This window comes from Anolis sagrei, chromosome 1 (assembly GCF_037176765.1).
Source record: "Anolis sagrei isolate rAnoSag1 chromosome 1, rAnoSag1.mat, whole genome shotgun sequence".
In the NCBI taxonomy this organism is placed as follows: Eukaryota; Metazoa; Chordata; class Lepidosauria; order Squamata; family Dactyloidae; genus Anolis; species Anolis sagrei.
Window position 1 is genome coordinate 2,512,313 of NC_090021.1, and position 17,204 is coordinate 2,529,516.

Below are 17,204 nucleotides of genomic sequence, written 5' to 3' on the forward strand. Positions count from 1 at the left end.
AGAGACAACCTCAAGAAATGGGGCCACAAAGTAGAATCCACGACATGTGAGTGCGGAGAAGAGCAAACCACTGACCACCTGCTGCAATGCAACCTGAGCCCTGCCACATGCACAATGGGAGGACCTTCTTGCGGCAACACCAGAGGCACTCCAAGTGGCCAGATACTGGTCAAAGGACATTTAACCAACTACCAAACTCACACATTTTGTATTTTCTCTGTTTGTTTGCTTTGTTCTGTTAGAAATGTAATATAATTGACTGGCTGCCCTGACACGAGAAATAAATAGGTTTTTCTCCAGCAAGCAGCAGGGCTTGGTTGTGGAGCTGCTCCGGTTCGTGGACCATCGTTTTGCAAAGCACTGCCAGAAAGCTTAAGCAGTGCCTCTGGAAGCCTTGCCGGGCGCATAATGTCTGAGAGCCTGATCATGGGTAGCATGGCATAAAAACACATGTGTAGGGATGCTGGCTTTTTGAACCATGGAATTGGAAGAGAAGACCCAGAGCCGTTCAGACCGTCCCCATTCTGCCATTCAGGGAGACACAAAACACCCCAAGGATTATTGGCATTGTGCTCTGCCGACATTAGACGGTTATGCTTTGCTGATGTTGTTCTGGGTTGCACCATTGCAGTCGGAGCCTTGCACAATGCGCAGCCATGCCTTAGAATCCTAGAATCCTAGAGTTGGAAGAAACTTCCTTCAAATTGCATTCAAAGCACTCCCGACAGCCGTTCAGCAGTGGAACTCTCTGCCCCGGAGTGTGGTGGAGGCTCCTTCTTTGGAAGCTTTTAAACAGAAGCTGGATGGCCATCTGTCAGGGGTGATTTGAATGCAATATTCCTGCTTCTTTGCAGAATGGGGTTGGACTAGATGGCCCATGAGGTCTCTTCCAACTCTTTGAGTCTATGATTCGATGACAGATGGCCATCCAACATCTGTTTAAAAGCTTAAAGAGCCTCCACCACACTCCAGGGCAGAGAGTTCCACTGCTGAACGGCTCTCACAGTCAGGAAGTTCTTCTTCATGTTCAAATGGAATCTCCTCTCTTGTAGTTTGAAGCCATTGTCCCATTGCGTCCTAGTCTCCAGGGAAGCAGAAAGGAAGCTTGCTCCCTCCTCCTCCCTGTGGCTTCCTCTCACATATTTATACATGGCTATCATGTCTCTTCTCAGCCGTCTCTTCTTCAGGTTAAACATGCCCAGCTCTTTAAGCCGTTCTTCATAGGGCTTGTTCTCCAGATCCTTGATAATAATTAACATCATAAGGTTTTTCTTTAACACACGCTTGATCCTGCTTCTCCAAACTGTATTCTAAAATCCATACAGTTATACCCCATTGGGTGTGGTCCAAGCATGCTGGCTGACCTACATTAGCAGCTGTACACAATCATAGAATCATAGAATCTAAGAGTTGGAAGAGATCTCATGGGCCATCCAGTCCAACCCCCTGCCAAGAAGCAGGAACATCGCATTCAAATAACCCCCGACAGATGGGGGTTTTTCTTTAACACACACTTGATCCTGCTACAAACAGTGCAACAAACTTACATAGTCCTTGTAAGTAACACAAAATAAGGCTTCTTTATCTTTATTCAAATGAGAGTAAATAGCACTTGCACCATAGCAAAGAGCATGGCTGTTAGAGCATAGCAGCATCACAGCATATTGCTTCTCCTCCTCAGAGTAGCATATTGCTTCTCCAAACTGTATTCTAAAATCCATACAGTTATATCCCATACAGTTACACCCCACTGGATGTGACCCAAACATGTTGGCTGTCCTACATTACCAGCTGCACATAATAATTTAACATCATAAGTTTTTTCTTTAACACAATTGATCCTGCTACAACTTATCATAACTGGTGGAGGAAACACAGACATTCTGGGATGAAATTGTCCCTGAATGAAAGCCTTCACTTGGGTGGTGGGCAGCATGGTGTGCGTGGAGGACGTTGGCAGGGCTCTTGGACATGTTCATGGCACTTACTATAATCTGCAGTGTAATTGGAGGGAGGACCATTGGTATCTCCCTGTGTGATGAGAACTACAACTGTTTGTGTAAGTGGAGACTCCAGCCATACACATTGTGCTGGTATGGCTGTACCAGGAGCTCCAAACTCCCTTTCATTCTTTGAGCATTTGCATGTGCTTGTTCTGGCCATGCATTTTGCAGTTGGATGGTTCCTGCTAGGCTGCAGTCATGGGGCTAGCCACCTGTCTATCATAGTTAAGCTTTAGTTCCGCCCTTTTTTCAGGTTCAGGAGGTAAAGTTCAGTCTTACAGTTGGAAGCTCAGCTACAGGATTTTAGTTCAGTCTTACAGTTGGAAGCTCAGCTACAGGACGTGAAAGTTTTCTACCTGTAGAGAAGCTTCGTTTCTTACAGAGTCTGGGGGATAACAGTCCCAAAACCTCTGGCTGGGAAATTTACAGCCTCACAGCTTTAAGAACAGTCTCTAAAGAAAGGCTTTTAAGAGAAACAGCTTTACAGCACCACCCTTGTTGAGGTTAGAAAAACGGAGCTACAACTTTCTTGGGAAAAATCCTAAGGACTCCAGCTGGAAATTCTTCAGAGCCTTGGCTGGTAGATCTACCCAGGTATCCAAGAAGCATTTTGGAGCCGGGAGTAGAGCCCACACCAGCAAAGCCTAGAAAGCAGATTGCCCAGGGAGGGGTTAAAAAGGGTTTTCCTCGTAAAGGAAAGAAATAGTTCTCCAAGCAAGTTGCCTGTCCATTGTAGACAAGTTAAGAAGCATTTGCTTGATTTGTTGAAGATCTAAGATTGTTTGTTGAAGACCTAAGCAATAATAAAGAACTTTGTTAAACTTTTAAGCCTCTTAAGACTTGGTATAGGAAAACCCATAGGGCCTCTCATCCGAGGCACCCCAGCTTCCCGCTGGGCACAAAGAGCACGTCCTGTTCAAAAGCCAATTGCTATAGGCCCAGTGTGTTGCAACCCAGATCAGAAAACGAGACCATAAGATTAAATCCACCACACTTGACTGTGGGAAAAACAATCCTTTTTTTATTGATGAAAAATGGTTACAAAATAGAGGAAAATGCAAAGTCAAAATGCCACAGTAAAACTCAGCAGTCAGGAATATCTCTGAACTAGATCAAAATTCCAAAAGCAACACTATAAAAACCTGGAACCTGTTAGCATTTCACTAACCGTACTTGGAAACTAGAAGCCTCTGGGAATGCAGGCCATGGGAAACGGGAACTCTGTCAAGGTAATGTCTCAGTCTAAACAATGCTTGATCTAACGAGACAGCCCGGGAGGAGACACTTAAAACTAAAGAAACTGTTTTGGGACACGCCTCCAGGCTTGGAAGCCTCCTTTTCCTTTAATCTACTTGACTTTCGCAGACTCTGTGATTCACTCCTGTTTTTCCAAATCTGTACTCTTCTACCATTAAAAAAGGCAGGTGTTAGCTCCTCTGGAGAGTTATCACCGCTTGATTCTGAAACATTCTCATCAGGATGTGTAGTTTCACTTTCCCAGCCACTGCCCTCAGAATCAACGGTTTCCAAACCATTAGGGAAAAATACATGTTCAGTAGCCTGTTCAGTTGCATCAGGTACAGGTTCACACGGAGGCTGAGGGTCAGGTTCACACGGAGGCTGAACCCCAACACAGTGCGCAACAGCACACACATACATAATTTCACTTTTATTATGTGGATAGATGTGTGAGCCCTCAGTGGCACAGTGGGTTAAAGCACTGAACTGCTGAGCTTGTTGACCGAAAGGTCACAGGTTCGAATCTGAAAAGCGGCGTGAGCTTCCGCTGTCAGCTCCAGCTTATGCCAACAAAGCAGTTCGAAAACATGCAAATGTGAGTAGATCAATAGGTACCGCTTTGGTGGGAAGGTAACGGCGCTCCATGCTGTCATGCCAGCCACATGACTTTGGAGGTGTCTACGGACAACGCCGGCTCTTCGGCTTAGAAATGGAGATGAGCACCATACCCCAGAGTTGGACACAATTGGACTTAATGTCAGGGTTAATACAATCCACTTAAAATAACGTCATGCAGAAATTAACATCACTGCCTTTCGCTCTGTAGGAAGAAGGTCAATGCCCCCTAATCATGCTCTACTATTAATTTTTGCATTTTTATGTCCGGGTGATGGAACATGGAAGCAGGATATTGCTGAATTCTGAAAACAAAGGCTTCTTCGCCACCATTTTGTGTTGTGAGGAGGGACATGGGAATCCCTCTGGGTGGATATTCGTGCCCTGCCTCCCATTGGGATGAAGTTCTGCCTGGCAAATAATGTCAGCGATTGATTTGGAAATCCCTGCCATGCCTTGGCACACGCTGCGGCGGTTGTGTTGAATGCGCTGGGCTTCAGAAAGGCACAACAACAGCAGCAGCAGCAGCAGCTCTGCCTCACTGCGTAGCCTGAATGCAACAGATTACGCCCTGAGATAAAACGCTGCGCAACCGACAGTGTGGAAAGGGTTGCCGTGGTACCGTGGGTGGAACATTTCGAATGCCTCCAAAGGAGAATCCAGAAAGGCAGGTTGTTTGTTTATTTATTTATTGTTTGCAATATTTGTATACCGCCCTTCGCAATCAACCCCGAAAGGGACTCAGCGCAGTTCACAGTGTTGGCAACAATTCAATGATGTTCGTTGTGCGGGTCTGTAGGTTCAGGCGTCCTCATCCTCTGCCAAAAGCAGGGCTTTGGTACAGCTAATGTGTCTTGATCACTCAAATCCCAAAGCACACCACACACTGCATAGCAGTGGATTATTGTTGGGGGAGAGTATTTCTCTTCTGGCGACTGAGGACCTTGTGGTCCAATTCAAGTCCCATTCCTGATGTCGTGGCTGCATTCCTTGAGACACAGGAAGGTTTGGTACCTGTAGCAATGTAGACTGCGGCTTATCCAGTGCAGTGTGTATGCACTTGTAATAGGAAACAGGAGAGACTATAATCTCTCCTATAAGAAAGATAACAACTTGTGGTGGTGGTGGTGGTGGTGGGATCACAAGCTGGAAAGAGTTACAGAGAATGAACATGCCAAACTCCTCTGGGACTTCCGAATTCAGACAGACAGAGTTTTGAAGCATAATACTTCTGACCTCACAATCATGTTAAAGAGCAAAGTATGGATTGTCCATGTTGCAATCCCAGGTGGCAGCAGGACTGCAGAGAAACAACTGGAAAGCTGACACAATATGAGGATTTAAAGATCGAACTGCAAAGACTCTGGCACAAGCCAGTCAAGGTGGTCCCAGTGGTGATTGGCAGACTGGGTGCAGTGCCTCAAGACCTTGGCCTGCACTTAAACGCAATTGGAGCAACAAAATCCCCATCTGCCAGCTGCAAAAGGCCACCCTATTCGGATCTGCACGCATTATTCGCCGATACATCACACAATCCTAGACACTTGGGAAGGGTCCGACGTGTGATCCAATACAACAGCCAGCAGAGTGTCTGCTGTGCACTCATCTTGTTGTGTTTCTAATAATAATAATAATAATAATAATAATAATAATAATAATAATAATGTCAAAGGCTTTCATGGCCGGAATCACTGGGTTGTTATAGGTTTTTTCGGGCATTCACACCTAGTTCCAGCAGAAAAGAGTCCTTTGTCCCACCCTGGTCATTCCACAGATATATAAACCCTTTTCCCTAGTTCCAACAGACCTCACTACCTCTGAGGATGCTTGCCATAGATGCAGGCGAAACGTCAGGAGAGAATGCCTCTAGAACATGGCCATATAGCCCGAAAAAACCTACAACAACCCGAACAACAAAGGTTTTGTGCAAGGAGGAGGATGTGACCTCTTTCTGCAAACAGGAAGCAAAACACCTTGAGCTACATGGATCTAGGAAACAAATGGGGGAAAACCAGACAATAGGCATGAACCACGGGGTGGCGTCTTTCCTCTCTTGCTCTTGATGCTTCTTCCCTTCCAACACACTGTGTCCCTGGGAGAGAGGCATCATAGGTTTGGTTTGCCATGAAGACCAAGGAAGAAAACATAGGATAATAAGAGGGAGGTCCAACCCTCTGGGTGTCGACTCCCCTCGTGTCTTGTCGAAGGCTTGACAGTAGGCATGAACCACGGGGTGGCTTCTTTCCTCACTTGCTCTTGATGCTTCTTCCCTTCCAACACACTTTGTCCCTGGGAGAGAGGCATCATAGGTTGGGTTTGCCATGAAGACCAAGGAAAACAGGATAATAAGAGGGAGATCCAACTCTCTGGGTGTCGGCTCCACTCCTTCACGTCTGGATTCACTGGGGTGTTGTGTGGTTTCCGGGTTGCATCAGGAGAAAAGGCGTACAGCCCAGAACCCACACAACAAACACCCGGGGGTCAGTTCTGGTTGTGGCTCATGGCGGAAGGGCCAGGATGTGTTGTGCCCGCTGTCCCCGTCCTCCTCCTCGCCCTCCCCTTGCGCCAGGTTCAAGTGTTGGCGCAGGCGTCCGCGGTGCTGCCGGGTGCCTTTGGCTCTGTGTGTTCTAATGCCCTCCTCTCCTTTACCTTTCTCCCACAGACTGATAACCCACCGGCAGCTCAGCTTGACAAGGTTCGTGGCCCACCTTTGGGGTTTTGGGGAGGAGGAGGAGGAGGAGGAGGAGGAGGCGGTGGGGGGCGAAGGCGGCTTGTCTCTCATGCTGGGCTTGTGTGTGGGGCGCGTGGGGCGCTGTGGCAAGACATGCAGACACGCACGCACTCACGGGACCCCTCCGTCCCTCTCCGTCCCCCTCCTTCCCTCCCCACATACGTGTTTTCCCGTTGCCATGAGACGCGTACCTGCTCAAGCACACCTTCAGGCACGCAGGCGCAACCATACATGTGCTTTGCTTCTGTATGATTTGGTTTTCCTTTACGAAACCGATTTGGGGGGGGTGCGGATTATTTACTTGGGGTGCATGGCCTCTTCTCTGGGGGAGCTTCTCTTTCTTTCTCTCTCTCTTTCTCCTTCTTTTGCTTCCACTTCCTCTCCTTTTCGTGCCGCTCCCCATGTCTTTCTCTCCTTCCTCCCTACTTTTCTTTCTCCTTGTCTCCTTTTTGGAAGTGTGGCCCTTTTTGGAGATCAATTGGCATTCTCACTATTTGGAATAATCATAACCTTTGGGAAAGGCATAACAACAACAACAACAACAACACTTTCTATTCCACCTTTCTTCCCGAGAGGACTCAGAGCGATTACAGCATATAAAGCAGACACAGGCAAACACTAATGCCTTATTACAATTTATTTGTCGTGTCAGGGCAACCAGTCAATTGTATTACATTTCTAACAGACAGAGGTGGCCCTAGGTAATTTTCAACAGTAAGCACACAGTATTTTGGCGCCCCCCACCCAATCATTGATATATATTGTATTGTCGAAGGCTTTCATGGCTGGAATCACTAAGTTCTTGTGGGTTTTTCCGGGCTATATGGCCATGTTCTAGAGGCATTTCTCCTGACGTTTCACTTGCATCTAAGGAAGACTGCCTTTTCTAGATGTCCTAGTCATCCGTAAACCAGATCAGCAATTGGGTCACACCGTCTACAGAAAACCCACACACACAGATAGATATCTACATCAAAACTCCAACCACCACCCAAGTCAAAAAAGAAGCCCCATTAAAGCCTTGGCAGACCATGCAAAAAGAATCTGCGAAGCCCACCTCCTCCAAGATGGACTGAACCACCTCAACTGGGCTCTCCAGGCCAATGGAGACTCCACCTCAGACATCAGAAGAGCTGCAAGACAACTGAGAAGAAGCCACAAGAGTCAAGACCAAGATCCACCCAGAGGGAAAGTGTTCCTGCCAGACATCAAGGGAACCACTGACCGCATTGGGAAGCTGATGAGGAAACACAACATGCAAACAATCTACAGACCTACTAAGAAAATCCAGCAAATGCTCCGTTCAGCAAAGGACAAGAGGGATCCTCTCACCTCTGCAGGAGTCTACTGTGTACCATGCAGCTGTGGACAAGTCTACAGAGGGACCACCAAACGCAGCAGCATTGCCCAAACATGCATCAAGGAACATGAAAGGCACTGCAGACTACTCCAACCAGAGAAATCAGCCATAGCAGAGCACCTGATGAACCAACCTGAACACAGCAGATTATTTGAGAACACAGAAATGCTGGACCACACCAACAACCACCATGTCAGACTACGCAGAGAAGCCATTGAAATCCACAAACATGTGGACAATTTCAACAGAAAGGAGGAAACCATGAAAATGAACAAGATCTGGCTACCAGTATTAAAAAATTCTAAAATTGCAACAGCAAAAACAGCAGAGAGGAAACAGTCAGGGACATCTAATTACCTTTCAAGAAGAGTTTGCTCCATGCACAGTCAGCCCATTGTATGCTAATCAAGGTGGTCAGTTGAAAGATTCACACCTAGCCCAACTGATAAAAGTCCTTTGTCTCACCCTGGTTTTTCCACAGATATATAAACCCCCTTTCCCAGTTCCAACAGACCTCACCTCTGAGGATGCTTGCCACAGATGCAGGCGAAACGTCAGGAGAAATGCCTCTAGAACATGGCCATATAGCCCGAAAAAACCCACAAGAACTTATTGATATATATTTTCTGTTCATTGTGGGAGTTCTGTGTGCCATATTTGATTCAGTTCCATCATTGGTGGAGTTCAGAATGCTCTTTGATTGTAGGTGAACTATACATTCCAGTAACTACACTTGCTGTACTTGCTCCCTTGCCTGGCCCGCTTTGGATCCGGAGGCGTGCCTGAAGACCTCGGCGTGTGCACCAAAAGTCACCTCTTCTCCTGACTTTCTCCTCAGCCATTGGGACCAAGAGAGAGAGAGAGAGAGAGGTGGAGATGCCCACTTTTCCTGAAGGTAGGCGCAAAAACAAAGGAGGGAGCGGAGGTGGGAGATACCTCCAGCCGGAGGGGTGCTCTCTCTCTCTCTCTCTCTCTTGGTCCCAATGGCTAAAGAGAAAGTCAGGAGAAGAGGCGACTTTTGGTGCGCACGCTGGGGTCTTCAGACACGCCTCCAGACCCGAAGCGGGCCAGGCGGCCCACCCGCGGATTGGGGAGAGGAGAGGAGGCGGGTGGAGCCGGTCATGGGAGCCGGTCGTGGGGAAGGGATCGAACGCGGAGAACGATTGAGCGCCGGCTCTGCTCGCGCACCCGGTGGCCGGGTGGCGCAGGAACGAGAGGGGCTAGGCGGGGCTCAAGGGCGCGGCCCCTTTGGGAAGAGGATTGCCCGGCAGCGAGGCAAGAAAGCCGAGGCTCCCCCCGGACTGCTAGGGCTGTTGTGAGCGGAGGGGGCGCTCCTCAAGTGGCGGTCGAGGGGCATTTACAGAGGCGCCTCTGCACCCCTGGCAAAAAAAGTGTTCTGCGACCGCTTACTTCGCGTAATGGACGAGCCGCCCCTGCTAACAGAACAAAGCAAACAAACAGACAAAACACAACATTTGCAAGTTTGGTAGTTGATTAAATGTCCTTTGGCCTTTGTTTTCTGATGGTCTTTGCCACCACAATGTGATGTGGCGGCAAAAAAAGCCAATGGGATTTTGGCCTGCATCAATAGGAGCCTAGTGTCTAGATCTAAGGAAGTAATGCTACCCCTCTATTCTGCTTTGGTTAGACCACACCTGGAATATTGTGTCCAATTCTGGGCACCACAATTCAAGGGAGATATTGAGAAGCTGGAATGTGTCCAGAGGAGGGCGACTCAAATGATCAAGGGTCTGGAGAACAAGCCCTATGAGGAGCGGCTTAGGGAACTGGGCATGTTTAGCCTGAAGAAGAGAAGGCTGAGAGGAGATATGATAGCCATGTATAAATATGTGAGAGGAAGCCACAGGGAGGAGGAGGGAGCAAGCTTGTTTTCTGCTTCCTTGGAGACTAGGACGCAATGGAACAATGGCTTCAAACTACAAGAGAGGAGATTCCATCTGAACATGAGGAAGAACTTCCTGACTGTGAGAGCCGTTCAGCAGTGGAACTCTCTGCCCCGGAGTGTGGTGGAGGCTCCTTCTTTGGAAGCTTTTAAGCAGAGGCTGGATGGCCATTTGTCAGGGGTGATTTGAATGCAATATTCCTGCTTCTTGGCAGAATGGGGTTGGACTGGATGGCCCATGAGGTCTCTTCCAACTCTTTGATTCTATGATTCTATGAAAGGATTGGAAAGGAACCCAGAAGCCATCCAAACCAACCCTTTCGGGCAGCAGGCAAAGCCGCAGCTGTAGTTGCCCCAAGGACCAGCCATCCAACCTCTGCATAGAATCCTAGAAACCTAGAGTTGGAAGAAACCTGGTAGGGCATGATCCAGTCCAACCCGATTCTGCCAAGAAACAGGATTGTCACATTCAAAGCACCCCCAACAGATGGCCATCCAGCCTCTGCTTAAAAGCCTCCTAAGAAGGAGCCTCCACCAGAGAGTTCCATAGTTTTGGTTCTGTTTTCATGTTCACTTTGCACCGTGTCAGGAGCAAACCAAACAGCTGTATTGCATTTTTAACAAACAAACAAACAAAATTTATTTATTTACACCATTTCTACCCTGCCCTTCTCACCCTCCGGGGTGGGGGCTGGGGACTCAGGGCGGCTAACATGGGCAACAATTCAATACAACAACGTAAAATCAAATACATAGCAAATTAAAATAATAACATTAATTAAAATCACCTACTCATATACTAACATAGTTGCCTTATCAAAATCACATATCCGTTTCCAATTGTCATAACAATCCTATGGTCCGGGTTCAGTGTCTAAAGTGCTGCTATGTCCATTAGCCGAAGGCCTGGCTCTAAAACCACGACTTTAGTTTTTTTGCTAAAAGTAAGGAGGGAGGACACCGATCTAATCTCGCTGGGGAGCAAATTCCACAAGCAGGGGGCCACCACTGAGAAGGCCCTGTCCCTCGTCCCCACCAGACGCGTTTGTGACACCAGTGGGACTGAGAGCCTTCCCAGTATATCTTAAATTATGAGGTGGAACTTAGAGAGAGATACGTTCGAATAAGTAAGCTGGGCCGGAGCTGTATAAACACAAAGTTTGCAAGCTTGGTAGTTGATTAGATGTCCTTTGACCAGTATCTGGCCACTTGGAGTGCCTCTGGTGTTGCCACAAGAAGGTCCTCCCTTGTGCATCATGTGGCAGGGCTCAGGTTGCATTGCAGCAGGTGGTCAGTGGTTTGCTCTTCTTCTCACTCGCATGTCGTGGATTCCACCCTGTAGCCCCATTTCTTAAGATTGGCTCTGCATCTCGTGGTGCCAGAGTGCAGTCTGTTCAGCGCCTTCCAAGTGACCCAGTTTTCTGTGTGCCCAGGGGGGAGTCTCTCATTTGGTATCAGCCATTGGTTGAGGTTCTGGGTTTGAGCCTGCCACTTTTGGACTCTCGCTTGCTGGGGTGTTCCAGCGAGTGTCTGTAGATCTTAGAAAAATATTTCTTGATTTAAATCATTGACGTGCTGGCTGATACCCAAACAGGGGATGAGCTGGAGATGTCTCTGCCTTGGTCTTTTCACTATTAAGGCTGCTACTTCCCGGCGGATGTCAGGTGGTGCAATACCGGCTAAGCAGTGTAATGTCTCCAGTGGTGTAGGGCACAGACACCCCGTGATGATGTGGCATGTCTCATTAAGAGCCACATCCACTGTTTTAGCGTGGTGAGATGCGTTCCACACTGGGCATGCGTACTCAACAGCAGAGTAGCATAGCGCAAGGGCAGATGTCTTCACTGTGTCTGGTTGTGATCCCCAGGTTGTGCCAGTCAGCTTTCGTATGATATTGTTTCTAGCACCCACTTTTTGCTTGATGTTCAGGCAGTGCTTCTTGTAGGTCAGAGCACGGGCCAGAGTGACTCCCAGGGATTTGGGTGCGCTGCAATGCTCCAGTGGGATTCCTTCCTTCCCAGGTGATCCTCAGAGCTCAGGATGCTTGTCTGTTCTTGAGGTGAAAAGTCTCTCATTTGTTATCAGCCATTGATTGAGGTTCTGGGTTTGAGCCTGCCACTTTTGGACTCTCGCTTGCTGGGGTGTTCCAGCGAGTGTTTCTGTAGATTTTAGAAAACCATTTCTTGATTTAAGTTGTTGGCGTGCTGGCTGATTCACTTTGAACATTTTGAACCATGCCACAGAAAGAAAATCCAAATTACTTATATTACAATTAGACTTTGACTCATTACATCACAAATATTTGAACAGATTATGCGAGGAAAGTAATATGGGGCGAAAGTGTGTAAGGCTGATTGACTTTGCATGTGGTTCCTATTGTTTGTTTGTTTTTAAATAAATGGGTTTGCTTTGAATCCCGAGATTGGAGGGGAAATGGGATAGAAATGCAAAACAACGGCGACAACAACCTATCTATGTATTGTCGAAGGCTTTCATGGCTGGAATCACTAGGTTCTTGTGGTTTTTTTCGGGCTATAGGGCCATGTTCTAGAGGCATTCTCTCCTGATGTTTCGCCTGCATCTATGGCAAGCATCCTCAGAGGTAGTGAGGTCTGTTGGAAATAGGAAAATGGGTTTATATATCTGTGGAATGGCTGGGGTGGGGCACAGAGCTCTTCTCTGCTGGAGCTAGGTGTGAATGTTTCAACTGACCACCTTCATTAGCATTTGAAGGCCTGGCTGAGCCTGGGAAAATCCCCTGTTGAGAGGTGTTAAGATGTGCCTGGTTGTATTGTCGAAGGCTTTCATGGCTGGAATCACTAGGTTCTTGTGGGTTTTTTCAGGCTATAGGGCCATGTTCTAGAGGCATTTTCTCCTGACATTTCGCCTGCATCTATGGCAAGCATCCTCAGAGGTAGTGAGGTCTGTTGGAAATAGGACAATGGGTTTATATATCTGTGGAATGGCTGGGGTGGGGCAAAGAGCTCTTCTCTGCTGGAGCTAGGTGTGAATGTTTCCACTGACCACCTTCATTAGCATTTGAAGGCCTGGCTGAGCCTGGGGGAATCTTTTGTTGAGAGGTGTTAAGATGTGCCTGGTTGTTTCCTCTCTGCTGTTTTGCTGTTGTAATTTTAGAGTTTTTTTTAATACTGGTAGCCAGATTTTGTTCATTTTCATGGTCTCTTCCTTTCTGTTGAAATTGTCCACATGAAAATGAACAAAATCTGGCTACCAGTATTAAAAAAAACTCTAAAATTACAACAGCAAAACAGCAGAGAGGAAACAACCAGGCACATCCTAACACCTCTCAACAAAAGATTTTCCCAGGCTCAGGCAGGCCTTCAAATGCTAATGAAGGTGGTCAGTTGAAACATTCACACCTAGCTCCAGCAGAGAAGAGCTCTTTGCCCCACCCCAGCCATTCCACAGATATATAAACCCATTTTCCTACTTCCAACAGACCTCACTACCTCTGAGGATGCTTGCCATAGATGCAGGCGAAACATCAGGAGAAATGCCTCTAGAACATGGCCCTATAGCCCGAAAAAAACCACAAGAACCTAACAACCTATCTCTTGGGGATGCTTGAAAACAACCTTGTCCCGCTGCATTTGCACCGATTTGTGATCCACTTTTCGACTCTTGTCTTGTCTAACCAATGAATGTTCTGTATCTGAAAATACTTTTCAAAACTGTCCCTTTGGTGCATCTCTCTTGAGGAGGAGGAGGAGACCCTTTTTTGCGTAGGTTTTGGTGTGCTTGAATGGGATGGACAGATTGATCTGCTAAAAGCCGGCTAATTGATTTTAAAAACACGCAAACAGACACATGGAAGGAAATCTGTCAGTGCCTGGCAGGCGGGCTGGCTATAAATCATTTGAACTTGGCAGAGTTTCTGCAAATGCCTGAGGGGGGCACGGGCTGGTTGCTGCAAGAAGACGTGTGTTTGACCTTGGCAGGTTCTGGGGTTTGGCTCCCGAGAGAGAGTGCCTCCCCAGGGCTGGGGCTCCCATTGGCTCACCATGCGCATGCTTGGGAGCCATGTGCAAGGCTCTCTTCTCCATGCGCAGGACACTCTTCTGGGGGTCCCAAAGGACAGGGGATGGTGGAAAGGTCAGGAAGTGACCCTGAGGCCTAAGTGAGATGCAACCCTGTTGGAACCAGTCCCAACATAGGAAATGTAGATGCATTTAAGTGGAAAATACCAGGAGTTTGCAGCAAGACTTGGATGATTTCAGCTGATAAGCTCTGTCGCAAGCAGTGACATGTTCAGATCTGAGTTACAAGCTGGGTAGATGTGGGGAATGCTGTGGATGTAGCGCACCTGGATTTCAGGAAGGCCTTCTTCGACAAGGTCCCCCATGACCTTCTGGCAAGGAAACTAGTCCAATGTGGGCTAGGCAAAACTACGGTGAGGTGGATCTGTAATTGGTTAAGTGGATGAACCCAGAGGGTGATTCTCCCCAATGCTTCCTCTTCATCCTGGAAAGAAGTGACCAGTGGAGTGCCCAAAGCAGGGTTCCGTCCTGGGCCCGGTCCTGTTCAGGATCTTGATTAATGACTGAGATGAAGGGCTAGAAGGCAGGATCATCAAGTTTGCAGATGACACCAAATTGGGAGGGAGAGCCAAGACTCCAGAGGACAGGAGCAGGACTCAAAGGGATCTTGACAGATGAGAGAGATGATGGGCCAAAACTAACAAAATGAAGTTCAACAGGGACAAATGCAAGATACTCCACTTAGGCAGGAAAAACGAAATGCAAAGAGACAGAATGGGGGAGGACTGGCTTGAGAGCAGTACGTTTGAAAAAGATTTTGGAGTCTTCGTGGACAACAAGTTAAACATGAGCAAGGAATGTGATGTGGCGGCAAAAAAAGCCAATGGGATTTTTTCCTGCATCAATAGGAGCATAGTGTCTAGATCTAGGGAAGTCCTGCTCCCCATGCTCTATTCTGCTCTGGTTAGACCACACCTGGAATATTGTGTCCAATTCTGGGCACCACAATTCAAGAGAGATATTGACAAGCTGGAATGTGTCCAGAGGAGGGCGACTCAAATGATCAAGGGTCTGGAGAACAAGCCCTATGAGGAACGGCTTAGGAAACTGGGCTAAGGAGCTGGGCATGTTTAGCCTGAAGAAGAGAAGGATGAGAGGAGATATGATAGCCATGTATAAATATGTGAGAGGAAGCCACAGGGAGGAGGAGGGAGCAAGCTTGTTTTCTTCTTCCATTGAGACTAGGACGCGGAACAATGGCTTCAAACTACAAGAGAGGAGATTCCATCTGAACATTAGGAAGAACTTCCTGACTGTGAGAGCCGTTCAGCAGTGGAACTCTCTGCCCCGGAGTGTGGTGGAGGCTCCTTCTTTGGAAACTTTCAAACAGAGGCTGGATGGCCATTTGTCAGGGGTGATTTGAATGCAATATTCCTGCTTCTTGGCAGAATGGGGTTGGACTGGATGGCCCAGGAGGTCTCTTTCAACTCTTTGATTCTATGATTTCTGCTGATAAGCTCTGTCGCAAGCAGTGACATGTTCAGAGGAAAGGTGTGTGCTTGAAGGAGAAGATGTGCTAGAAAGAGAAGATGGGGCAAGGCTGACAAGGGATGATAGAGAAAAGGCAGAACTGCTTAATGCCTTCTTTGCCTCGGTCTTCTCACAAAAAGAAAGTCATCTTCAACCTCAGCAAGATGGAGTGGAAGAGGGATTAGAGGGCATCCAACCCCAAATTGGGAAACAAGTCGTACAGGAATACCTGGCCGCTCTAAATGAGTCCAAGTCCCCTTTCAGGGCCAGATCAACTCCACCCAAGAGTACGGAAGGAACTAGCGGAAGTCATTTCGGAACCATTGGCAACCATCTTTGAGAGTTCTTGGAGAACGGGAGAAGTTCCAGCAGATTGGAGGAGGGCCAATGTGGTCCCAATCTTCAAGAAGGGAAAAAAGGATGACCCAAACAATGACCAATGTCCAGTCAGCCTCACGTCAATACCAGGCAAGATTCTGGAAAAGATTGTGAAGGAAGTGGTCTGCAAACACTTAGAAACAAATGCGGTCATCGCTAAGAGTCAACATGGATTTATCAAAAACAAGTCATGCCAGACTCATCGGATCTCTTTTTTCGATAGAGCTACAAGCTGGGTAGATGCGGGGAATGCCGTGGATGTAGCGTACCTGGATTTCAGGAAGGCCTTCTTTGACAAGGTCCCCCATGACCTTCTGGCAAGGAAACCAGTCCAATGTGGGCGAGGCAGAACTACGGTGAGGTGGATCTGGAATTGGTTAAATGGACGAACCCAGAGGGTGATTCTCCCCAAGGCTTCCTCTTCATCCTGGAAAGAAGTGACAAGTGGAGTGCCTCAGGTTTCTGTCCTGGGCCCGGTCCTGTTCAACATCTTTATTAATGACTTAGATGAAGGGTGAGAAGGCAGGATCATCAAGTTTGCAGATGGGACCAAATTGGGAGGGATAGCCAATAGTCCAGAGGAGAGGAGCAGGATTCAAAACCATCTTGACAGATTAGAGAGATGATTGACCAAAACTAACAAAATGAAGTTCCTCTCTCTCTTCATTCTGGGCCAGAGCAGCAGTTGATGCTGCGGGGAGGGGCTCCCAACTAATAACATAGTCAGGAGAAAAGATGGAACTGTCTTCCTCGTCTTCTCTCTCTTCACTCTGGGCCAGAGCAGCGGTTGGTGCTGCGGGGAGGGGCTCCCAATTGATGACATAGTCAGGAGACGAGATGGAACTGTCTTCCTGGTCCTCTCTCTCTTAACTCTGGGTCAGAGCAGCGGTTGGTGTTGCAGGGAGGGGCTCCCAACTGATGACATAGTCAGGAGACGAGATGGAACTGTCTTCCTGGTCCTCTCTCTCTTCACTCTGGGCAAGAGCAGTGGTTGGTGTTGCAGGGAGGGGCTCCCAACTGATGACATAGTCAGGAGACAAGATGGAACTGTCTTCCTGGTCCTCTCTCTCTTCACTCTGGGCCAGAGCAGTGGTTGGTGTTATGGGCAGGGGCTCCCAACTGATGACATAGTCAGGAGACGAGATGGAACTGTCTTCCTGGTCCTCTCTCTCTTCACTCTGGGTCAGAGCAGCGGTTGGTGTTGCGGGGAGGGGCTCCCAACTGATGACATAGTCAGGAGACGAGATGGAACTGTCTTCCTGGTCCTCTCTCTCTTCACTCTGGGTCAGAGCAGCGGTTGGTGCTGCGGGGAGGGGCTCCCAACTGATGACATAGTCAGGAGACAAGATGGAACTGTCTTCCTGGTCCTCTCTCTCTTCACTCTGGGTCAGAGCAGCGGTTGGTGTTGCGGGGAGGGGCTCCCAACTGATGACATAGTCAGGAGACG

At 48.0% G+C, this 17,204-nt stretch overlaps 1 protein-coding gene across 4 annotated transcripts in view; it reads left to right on the forward strand.

Annotated features, from left to right (window-relative positions):
- The window catches only part of DNMT3A (DNA methyltransferase 3 alpha), a 229,665-nt gene that overhangs the window by 123,936 nt on the left and 88,525 nt on the right, over nt 1–17,204 (forward strand). For 2 of the 4 annotated variants that reach the window (XM_067470891.1, XM_067470943.1), the window contains exon 7: nt 6,520–6,552. The exons of the other annotated variants lie outside the window; for them this stretch is intronic. In XM_067470891.1, coding sequence (XP_067326992.1) covers nt 6,520–6,552 — 33 coding nt within the window. The remainder of the gene's footprint in view (nt 1–6,519; nt 6,553–17,204) is intronic. 4 annotated transcript variants of the gene reach the window in all.